Source organism: Scyliorhinus canicula, chromosome 6 (genome assembly GCF_902713615.1).
Source record: "Scyliorhinus canicula chromosome 6, sScyCan1.1, whole genome shotgun sequence".
NCBI lineage: Eukaryota > Metazoa > Chordata > Chondrichthyes > Carcharhiniformes > Scyliorhinidae > Scyliorhinus > Scyliorhinus canicula.
In genome coordinates, this window is record NC_052151.1 from 174,856,629 (window position 1) to 174,868,310 (window position 11,682).

General features: G+C 42.6%; 1 protein-coding gene across 1 annotated transcript; it reads right to left on the reverse strand.

The window, feature by feature from the left end:
* Positions 1-836: 836 nt before the first annotated feature.
* Positions 837-2,138, reverse strand: LOC119967953 (probable G-protein coupled receptor 139). Its single transcript, XM_038801052.1, has 2 exons — positions 2,064-2,138; positions 837-1,756 (listed from the first exon to the last, which is right to left on the reverse strand). Exons 1-2 carry the CDS (start codon positions 2,086-2,088, stop codon positions 837-839), a joined length of 945 nt encoding a protein of 314 aa, XP_038656980.1. The 5' UTR covers positions 2,089-2,138.
* Positions 2,139-11,682: the final 9,544 nt, after the last annotated feature.

Consider the following 11,682-nt stretch of genomic DNA (forward strand, 5'->3'; position numbering starts at 1 on the left):
TCTGGCCCCGCACAATCCAACGCCTTTTCAACTCTCTGTGACTTCACTGAACGTAATCAGTTCTGGTTCCCACTTTTCTCTATTCCATTATCTCCTGTCTTCTGGGAAAACTCTCTTCATTTCTCTAGTTTCCTTAACAAGTAGGACTTTAGGGTTCCAACATCATTTTCTTAAACATTACTCCATAGTAAAGAATTTCTTCCAGCAAGGCTGAGAGAGTGGGTGGTACGGTGGTGCAGTGGTTATCACTGCTACCTTACGGTGCCAAGGACCCGTGTTTGAACCCGGTCCCCGATCACTGCCTGTGTGGAGTTTTCACATTCTTCCCGTGTCTGCGTGGTTCACAGACCGACAAACTCAAAGATGTGCAGGATAGATAGATTGGCCACGGCACACATTGCACATTAATTGGAAAAAAATTAATTGGGTACTCTAAATTAAAAAAAAAGGCTGAGAGGCATGTTCACTCTTTAGTATTCTAAAGCTAATTGCATCTCGCATAAGTGTGAAAAGTCCTTTCCCTATCACGATCTCCAACTGGAATCAAATTCAGCTAAATTAAAATTTAAAACATCTCTACCCTCCAGGGCCCCAGTTGCGAAACAACTACTGCTCGTTCATTTACTCCTCACTCCATAGCCCTCTCGAAGAACAATAGAATTAAAACCCTACACACACCTTTGTCCAGCATGAATCTAACGGTAGGTTTTAACCTTGCAGGCACAGAAACGATAATTTGAACACCCTTAAAATTATACCTTCTTTCTAATAATTAGCAATACAAATAATAACCCTTAAAACTTTATTTGTTTTCCAAACATGTCACAAAGTGAATTCTAGATTGTTTTTATTTCATTTTTAGACAAACTTTTTATCAGTATCCATGGAGATTTCAGCAGCTTCTTCAACTCTTCCCTGAATTTCCTCTGGGTAACTGCATAAATACACGTGTTTGGACAGGAACTCAAATGCTGCATCATAGCTCCAGTTTCAGTGGCGATATACGCAGGCGCTGTGCGGTCACCTCGATAGTGATTTGTGTTTGTCAATCTAGTCGTGAGAAAACTCACATTGGCTGTCAGCCACAACAGTATAAAACTGCCCGAGATAGTGAAGAGTAAAATGATGGATTTCCTTCTGTTCTCCATCTCTGGATCACTCTGATTCTCACCGCTGTGACCCCGGAGTCTCCTACGGGCTCTGCTGGCCATCAAAATACATCCGACAGTCAAAGTATTAAACAGGATGAATAAGGTAAATGGGAGCCAGACACGCCAGATGCTGTGAAACCAGATACACGCTACACCAAAAGGTGAGGAAAAAAATGCCAGATTTGCCCGGCAGCCCCACCACAATTTGTTAATGATCTGTTCAGGTTCATAGAAAAAAAACATGGGGATGTTCTTTATAATGATCAGGATAGAGAACATTGTTATAACCAGAGCCGCAGTCCTCTCGGTGCAGTATTTTGTTTTAAACGTCTGGTAACAGATAATTATAAAACGGTCAAATGTGAAGGAAACAGTGAACCAAACAGACAAATCAAAGGTTGCAGTAGCCATATAGAGGATAAATTTACACACAGGTGTGTATGACAGGAAAGACAGTGGGAAATGATAACTTAAAATATAGTACAGCATTACATTGATGATCATGACCAGTAGATCTGCTGTTGCCATAGCTACCATATAGACAGAGATACATTTGGAAAGACCACATTTTCCTCGTGCGAGTATCACAATTGCCATTATGTTTGCTGTTAGAAAGAGAGGAGAGAACATAAGTACCATAATCTAATTTAAATATATATATATACGGAGATTCTGGCTGAGAGCATTGTAATCTATTCTGTGTTTTATCAACACAGAGCCATGTGAGACAGGATTAATATTGGAGCCATTATCTTGGAAACCTGACACAATCTAATTTAAAGATAAGTGGAGATCCTGGTTGAGAGCATTGTAATCTATTCTGTGTCATTATCAACACAGAACCATGTGAGACCGGATTAATATTGGAGAATACATTTGTCTTCACTATTTTTTGTATTTTTATATACTTACAGAAGCTATTACAGTCTGCTTTCATATTACATAGATGTTTGCTCTCATACTCTATTTCCCCCCACTTAAACGATCTCTTTGTTCTACTTTGCCAATTACTGAACTGCTCCGAGTCCTTCGGCTTGCTACTTTTTCTAGCAAATATATTGGTCTCCACTGTGGATCTAATAATACCTTTAATTTATTCTGTAACCATGGTGTGTCACTTTTCCTTTGTATTTTTGTGCCAGAAAGGATATTATTAGCCATTGCCTATCCACCATTGTTACATATTTGGGGCTGTTGTTGCGTGGTCACTTTAAGAGTCTTGTCACATGTTTGTGACATCATCAGCTGCTTTGTGGGTTTTGTCTCAGTCGAGATGAAGCCTTTGTAGAGTTAACAACTTCAATAAACCTGTGTTGCTTTTGCATTCAGCCCGCATGATACAACTTCACATGCTGTTGTCCTGAGCAGAAGAGGACCAAATGAATATTGGCATTGAGGAACGGAAAAAATTATTTTCAAACAAGAGAAAAAAAGGAAATTTCTGACGTTGAGGCAGAATCAACAGCAGGTCAGCTGAATGCACCGGGCATCGGACGAGTAAAGTTGTGGGGCAGGAAAATAAAGGGCCCACACCTATAATTAAAACCAGCACACCGAGGAAGTCAGGCTGCAGAGCTCGCCGTGTGTGCAGTTGGATTAAAGCACAGAAGTAGAGTGAGACAGAGAGATTTCTTCCATTAAGTGCAAGACAAACTGCTAAAATTTACTTGTATTACTATGTAAACCAGACCATTTATATGAAGCAAAGCTCTAAAGGGAAGTTACGAGCAGAACCCAGTATTACTGTAATTTGGTGGGACAGTTTGGTGCCAGTGGCCCATTCATGGAATAATCCAAAAATTGGAAGTCCTGTGCAGAAATATTTCATTACTATATTTTAGCTGACAAGAATTCTGAGAACATTTCTGAGTCCCTGCTTTCCTTAGGTTTTTTGTGTCGGTCTTCACAGTGGAAGACACAACTAGCATGCCAGCGACTGATAGAAATGAGGCTATGACAGGTGAGGACCTTGAGAGGATTGCTATCACTAAGGAGGGAGTGATGGGCAGGCTAAAGGTAGACAAGTCTCCTGGCCCTGATGGAATGCATCCCAGAGTGCTAAAAGAGATGGCTAGGGAAATTGCAGATGCACTAGTGATAATTTACCGAAATTCACTAGACTCTGGGGTGGTCCCGGTGGATTGGAAATTAGCAAACGTGACGCCACTGTTTAAAAAAGGAGGTAGGCAGAAAGCAGGAAATTATAGGCCAGTGAGCTTAACTTCGGTAGTAGGGAAGATGCTGGAATCTATCATCAAGGAAGAAATTGCGAGGCATCTGGATAGAAATTGTCCCATTGGGCAGGCGCAGCATGGGTTCGTAAAAGGCAGGTCATGCCTAACTAATTTAGTGGAATTTTTTGAGGACATTACCAGTGCAGTAGATAACGGGGAGCCGATGGATGTGGTATATCTGGATTTCCAGAAAGCCTTTGACAAGGTGCCACACAAAAGGTTGCTGCATAAGATAAAGATGCATGGCATTAAGGGTAAAGTAGTAGCATGGATAGAGGATTGGTTAATTAATAGAAAGCAAAGAGTTGGGATAAATGGGTGTTTCTCTGGTTGGCAATCAATAGCTAGTGGTGTCCCTCAGGGATCCGTGTTGTGCCCACAATTGTTCACAATTTACATAGATGATTTGGAGTTGGGGACCAAGGGCAATGTGTCCAAGTTTGCACATGACACTAAGGTGAGTGGTAAAGCGAAAAGTGCAGAGGACACTGGAAGTCTGCAGAGGGATTTGGATAGGTTAAGTGAATGGGCTCGGGTCTGGCAGATGGAATACAATGTTGACAAATGTGAGGTTATCCATTTTGGTAGGAATAACAGCAAATGGGATTATTATTTAAATGATAAAATATTAAACCAAAGAAGGTTGGTTTACAAGTGCAACAGGTGTTTAAGAAGGCAAATGGAATTTTGTCCTTCATTGCTAGAGGGATGGAGTTTAAGACTAGGGAGGTTATGTTGCAATTGTATAAGGTGTTAGTGCGGCCACACCTGGAGTATTATGTTCAGTTTTGGTCTCCTTACTTGAGAAAGGACGTACTGGCGCTGGAGGGTGTGCAGAGGAGATTCACTAGGTTAATCCCAGAGCTGAAGGGGTTGGATTATGAGGAGAGGTTGAGTAGACTGGGACTGTACTCGTTGGAATTTAGAAGGATGAGGGGGGATCTTATAGAAACATTTAAAATTATGAAGGGAATAGATAGGATAGATGCGGGCAGGTTGTTTCCACTGGCGGGTGACAGCAGAACTAGGGGACATTGCCTCAAAATAAGGGGAAGTAGATTTAGGACTGAGTTTAGGAGGAACTTCTTCACCCAAAGGGTTGTGAATCTATGGGATTCCTTGCCCAGTGAAGCAGTTGAGGCTCCTTCATTACATGTTTTTAAGGTAAAGATAGATAGTTTTTTGAAGAATAAAGGGATTAAGGGTTATGGTGTTCGGGCCGGAAAGTGGAGCTGAGTCCACAAAAGATCAGCCATGATCTAATTGAATGGCGGAGCAGGCTCGAGGGGCCAGATGGCCTACTCCTGCTCCTCGTTCTTATGTTCTTATGTTCTTAGCACCATTGGCAGTAAATCTATTAATGTACTCCCAAAATTTAGGCCAACCCAAGAAATCCGGCAGCAAAACTGTGGTAGTGTGGCGCCTTTAAGGGGTGGTAATTCATGGGCCACGTGACCCACTCAGGGCCTATTGTATTGTTGCGCACGGACGCCTAACAATGGGGAAAAGTGTGTGGCTGTGAGAATAGGGGCCCGGGCAGCATTGACCTGGGAGTCAAGTAGAAAAGTCAGGGAGAAATTCCTCTGCGTCTATATATAGTTAAACCTCAATGTTCTTTCCAATAAACCTCTTTGTTACACAGGAAACATCCTCAGTGATACCTCGCACTATTACTTTGGCAATGATAGTAAATCAGACAACGATCGCAAGTTCTGAAATTCGTGGGAAAAGAGTTGAATAGGAGATTTTCAAAAAACAGAAAAGTTGTGATCGGCAGAAAAAACAGTGAGTGGGAAAGCTGGCAATGATAGAGAAATTCGATCCCTTCAACCAGGGGGCTGAAGACTGGAGTAAATATATCGCGAGGCTTTGGCACTTCTTTACCTCAATTGAGATCACTGAGGGACATAAATAAAAGGTCATTTTGCTCATCGTATGTGGACCCCAGACGTATACCCTCATGAGAAATTTAACATTCTCGGAGGTCCCAGACACAAAATCATTTGACCAATTGGTGACACTTGTGAAAGAGCATTTCAGCCCCAGACCGTCCATTATACTGCAGTGGGAGAAATTTAATTCTGCCATTCGGGACCCAGAGGAGACAATTTCGACATTTGTAGCCAGACTTCACCAAATGGCTGCCAACTGCGAATTCGGGTCGACATTAAGCGACATGCTGCGTGACCGTCTGGTTTGTGGCATCAACAATATCAATGTACAATGAACATCATTCGCCGAATTGAAAATATGCCGGGATACAGCGATAGAAATAGGTCACGCCACTGAATGCACTGACAAGGGTGTTTCTGAGCTACAGTGTGTGCAGGAAGGTGAGATTAATCCGATTGGGAATACAACAGCTGGTAGGCGAGAACCCAAGTGACAGGTGCAGAGGAGGCTGAACAGAGATTCCAGGAATAGAATCGTGTATAGAAACTTTTAATAAGTGTTACAGATTTGGGATTGACCACCCCAAAGAGATATGCCATTGGAAAGATTTTGTCTACTTCAAGTGTAACAGGACGGGTCACATTCAAGCGTGTTGCTGCATCAGACAGAACAGCCCCAGTTTAAAAAAATCACATAACGACTCCAGTGTGCGATGTAGAGAAAAACCCCAAAGACAATTCTGAGATTTATAGGTTAAATATGGGGTGGGATTTGACCACCCTGTTTCTCCTGGTGCAGGCCGGGGTACACCGGTTAAATAGGAGGAAAGGTCTAACCTAAATCGAGGTGTGAATGTTTGCTATCTCACTGGCCAGCTCCTAATGGCGCTTCTGATCACGCTCAAGTATAGCTTGCATATCATTGACCCCAATTAGCACCAACTTCCAACTCATTGGTGAAATGTCACAGCCTCCTGGGAATTAACTGGAGCTGTTGCCCCAATGCTAGGGCAGCTGATGGGGTGGGGGAGGGGGAGGGGGGGGGGGAACTTCTGAAGAGGGTTGTGCTTGGTCAGAGGGCTGAAGCATTCCAGGTTGGGGGGTTGCACCTGAGCCGGGGTGGGGGTTGCAGGACTTTTAGTAAATGAGGACTTCAAAACATTTTTAAACATTGTGGATACCCATAACAGGGACAATACAGCTGCTGCCTGTCTGCCCAAAGACAACTTTCCAGGACGGAGCCCAGTTCCTGGCTGTGTGCTGAAGGTTACTTTAACTTCCTTTGACTGAACTACTTCTAGTTTGGCAGCTGAAGGCTATTGCTGATAAGGACTTGGCACGCCACAGCTCTCAAGTCGTGATTCAGATTGTGTTTGCTGATTGCTCCTGCTGATAGCTACAAATGCCTGATGGCTGTGTGTTTATTTGCTGTGCCACTTTTGCTTCTGTGGCCTGTAGTAAGGAAAGGTAAGATAACCTGTTGCCAATGCTGGAGAAGGGGAAGGGAAACTCTCTCTTCTTGTGTGCTCAGTCAATTGGTGTGATTTTCCCTTGCTGAGGGGTCTACTGCTGGGAGTTGCAGGAGGGAGAGCGAGGCGGATTGATCTGAATGAGCAACTTGAAGATGTTGAAGAGCTGCGTTTGCAGATTGCTGGTGACTATTACATTGTTGAATGTTTCAAGTTTAATGCCTGAGGGCCGTGAGTTTCTTTGCTTCTGTGGCCTGGAGCAAGGACAGGGAGGATGAATGATAACCTGCTGCCAGCACTGGAGAAGGGGGTTCTCTTTCTCTCTCTCTTCTGGCAACGCTCTGCATCGGTGTGACTTTCTGGTGTGATTTTCAAGAATTGAAAGTCTACGGCTGAGAGCTGCAGGAGGGCGAGAGAGAAGCGGCTTGATCTGAATGACCAACTTGCGAAAGGTGTTGAAGTCCACACTCAAAACTTTGAGGTAACCTCCTGCTGCTGATGAAGATACTGGTGGAGGAAACTCCCAGGGAACTGAGAAGCTACACCACACCCAGGAAGTCACCTGAAGACTTACCTTATTAAGGACTGTACCGTGCTACCCCCTTTTTGTGGTTCTGCGCTCATTGTAAATACTTTTCTGTTATTAACTGCAGAAGCCCGCTGTTTCCTAATGCATCCATTAGATAAAAGTGATAGTTTGAAAGATAGCTATTTAGTATTGAGAACCTGGGCTATTGATTCACTCATAACCTCAGGTCATTTAAAAACACGCATTCAGAATTCCAAGAATGGAGCAGCAAACAGAAATTCCTATTCAGATAACAAATACATTTGCAAAATAAAGTGACCAAGGACAGGGCCGTCTCCATGGCAATGCCACAGGAACCTAAAAGCGCTATTGTATTCAGTAACAAACCAGTTCAGGTCATTTGCAAAGCAGCATTCCATAACTCATACAGGAATTCATTTCAGGTTCATGTTGCATATTAAAGATTGATGGCTTACCATCAAATCAAATGTATTTGAATCTAACCCAAACCAATTAGGATTATATCGGGGTGTAATTAGATCGCTAAAGACAGATATGATACTGCATAACTGTGAAGTTTCGGTCGGCCATTTTTAGCTGGATTTCTCTCCCTTTCCGGAATCAATCTATACTTTGACTGAACTATGCGCTGTCTCCTTATCTTCATATTTCATTTTTCAGACTTTGACTTTGAAAGTTATTGCGAGCTGTTTGCCTCAGCAAGAAAATCATTCTGTGAATCTTTGAAAGTTTCAATTGTCTACGAATTGCCTTTCAAATGACTTTCAATTGTAATCAAGAAGACAAATAAAACAATTCTTATTTACACCTGAGAAGTTTTAACTTAAATTTCTACTGAGATTTAGCGATTCGCAAAGTGCAGCTGAATCTGGATGGTAGATCTATCATTAACCTGTGATGTATATATTGTTCATGTACTTAAGGGTGGAGGGATGTGATAGTGTGGCCTCCTTTAAGAGGTGATCTTTTCTGGGCCACGTGACCCACCTGGAATCTACTGCACAAGAGTGTAGAAAGCCCTACCAATGGGGAAAAAGCGCTAGGCCATGGGAGCAGGGGCCCCGGCATTGTGGACCAGTGGGTCAAAGTGTAAAGATATATATGATATACCTCAGTGCCTGTATATAGTGGGAGCCTAATTGTTTTCAATAAATATATTTGTTGAAAAATGAAAAAATGAGATGAAAACCGCTCATTCTCACAAGTACACTTCAAAGGAAGTTACTGTGAGTAGTCGCCACATTCCGGCGCCTGTTTGGGGAGGCTGGTACGGGAATTGAACCGCGCTGCTGGCCTGCTTGGCCTGCTTTAAAAGCCAGCTATTTAGCCCTGTGCTAAACCAGCCCCATTTTTGATTGTACAGGAAGCCCCCTCAGTGATATCTTGCGCTATTACAAAAACATATTCAGAATATTAAGATACTAGAGGACCAATATTTACCCAAACCATTAATAATTGTGAGCTTTTTAGGTTTCACCGCAGAAATCAACTGGAAGGTTAGAATGTAGTACAGTTTGTTGCAACCCAAAAGTGCCTCATACAGTATTGTGAATTTGGTGACTCTGGATGATACGATTAGAGATTGCCTGGTTTTTGGGCTCTGTCTCCTATACAGTACAAATTGAAGATGAGCGAGTGGAGATGACACCCAGATCAGTTTTTAGCTACACACATCAATGTGTCAGTACCGTGTATTTCGGAACGACCTCAGGATGAAGCACCAGCCATTCAACCAGATTGTGACTGTGACTTCCGGTCAATCAGCAGAAACCAAGATTGTAGAACCCCTTGCTGCTTCTAGTCTTCCTTCTCAAAAGAGACTATAACACCTTCCAGGGTGGGAGGCATCCTCTGAAGACCCAGAGAATACCTCTAAGGAGAAGAACAACTAAATCCATGAAATGCTCAGGCATTCAACGTGGAATTGATGCCCACCAGATTGTCTTTCCTATTAACGGTGTAAAGATTAATGACCTGCCTCGTGTATATATATATATATATATATATGTTTTGATGACTATGTAAAAGTGCGATGGTTAATTGTTGTTTTGTGATATTGTAAGTAAAGGAGGAGGGATGTTATATATTTGAGGTTGTCATTGTACTGTTATGTGGTCACTTTAAGAATCTGGTCACATGTATAGTTTGTGACATCATCGATTGTTTCATGGGTTTTGCCTCAGTTGACGTCAAGTCTTTATACAGTTAACAGCTCTTCAATAAACCTGTGTTGTTATTTGCATTCAACCCCACGAACTTCAACTTCAGGTTCTTTTGTTCGAGAGTCCAGAACATAACGGCCATCATGCCTTTCAGAAAAGCTCCCCAATCTAGCTGAGCCATCACATGCTTCATATCCTCATTGTTTCCTTTGATTAGATTTAGGACCCTAGTTTCAGATCAGGCTCCTTCACTTTTCATCAGAATGAAGAATTTGACCATGTTATGGTCACTGTTTCCTGCAGGACCCCGCACAACAAGATTGTTAATCAAAGCAAGTCATAGATTGGTGTTGCACCACACTCTGTATCAGATGACAAGATGGTCTAGAAATCCAGTAAAATTCTTGCATGCATTCTTTAAAAACCATTGCAACATCAGTGAGGTTATCGGAGTAAGGGAATACAGTAAGTGTGGTCAAGGAGTTCACCAGTTAGTTCTGACAACACTTGGCTGCGTGGCAGAGTCTACCAGGAAACACCACACTTCGTTAAACAGGCAGGAAGGACAAGGAGTGCATGAATACTGAGTGACAACAAACAGATTACAATAACTCACCAGGAACAGCAACAACTGCAAGAATCGGGTAGTAAATCTCCTTTATCAGCAGAATAGTCAGCTGCCCCATTTTCTGTGACAGTGGATGAATTCTGTCCAAGCTGAAAGTCTTTGGCTCGTACACGGCAGAGGCACAGGAAGGGAGCTTTATATTTACCACACATCAATCATCCAGGGAGTCAGTCACATTACATCATTTTAGCATTAGCTACAGTCATTGAACAAATAAAATCAATTAAATTGTTTTTTTGTGCTGTATTTTATTGTGTAATTTGAAAAACATACTTTTTTTGAGCTATTTCATCAATTTTGTGCTACTATACACTGACACTGGACTGAGCCATGTTATCCAGTACGTGTGTGACCCTACAATTACCCGAGATTTAATTGTGTTGCTCTGGTACGTGTTGTGCTCAATGCCTAGGTGATGTTAACTCTGCAATGCCAATTTAACTCCACACAGTCAAATTGCAAATCTGAAACTCTGCGTTGGGAAATATCACCTTGGATAAATTTGAAAATCAGATGGAAGCTTGTCGCACTCTTCAGTACTATTCCAGTGAAGCTCAATGTAATAAGCCTGAGGAACAGAACCTCACCTTTAACTTTGGATACAATATTGAGTTCAACAATTTTAGGCCATAATTTGACTCCATTTTGATTCCTTTTCTTTGCTTTTAGTTTGTTTCCAGTTAATTGTACATCGGCTCTCAGCACAGTTTTTGTTTCTTTGTTACTTTTCATGCCCCATCACTATTACATTTTGTCATGTTAGACAAACTCTTCTGTCATTCAATCTATCCTTCTTTTGAAAGTATTTTATCACAAACATGTACTAAAACAGGTTACAACACGTAAACACCACGGGAAACATATTTCCCAGCAGTCAACTCTACAATCTGTACAAATTGTTTCCCCTTTTAGACCCCTCCTCCCCCCTGCGAAGAACAGCTCCTCAAACACGGTCACAAACATCCCCCACCTTTTCTCAAACCCCCCCCTGCAGAGCCCCTTAACTCATATTTTATCATCTCCAACTGCAGGAAGTCATACAGGTCACCACCATGCAATCAGTGAGGTGAAGGCCACAACATCGGCCTTCCTTCTCTCCATGAGTTCCAGCTTCTCTGAAACCCCAAATATCGCCACCTAAGGGTTCGGGTCCACCTCCTCTTCCACTATCCTGGCTAAGACCGCAAACACTCCCACCCAAAACATGTGCATCTGATACGCTGGTCCCTGCCACACCTCTCACACTCATCCACTACCCCCTGAAAGAACCCACTCATTCTCACCCGAGTCATATGCACCCTGTGCACCACCTTAAACTGTATCACGCTCATCCTTGCACAAGAGGACGTCCCGTTAACTCTTCGTGGAGCCTCACTCCATACTCCCCATTTGGTCACTCCTCTCAACTCCCCTTCCCATTTCTCCTTGATCTTCACCACCACTCGCCTCCTGTACATACACGACTGAATGGCAAAATTTGGTTCCAACTCTATCTACAAGTTTGCTGACAACATGATCATAGTGGGTCGGATCTCAAATAACGGCGAGTCAGAATACAGGAGGGAGAAAGAGAACCTAGTGGAATTGTGCCACAAC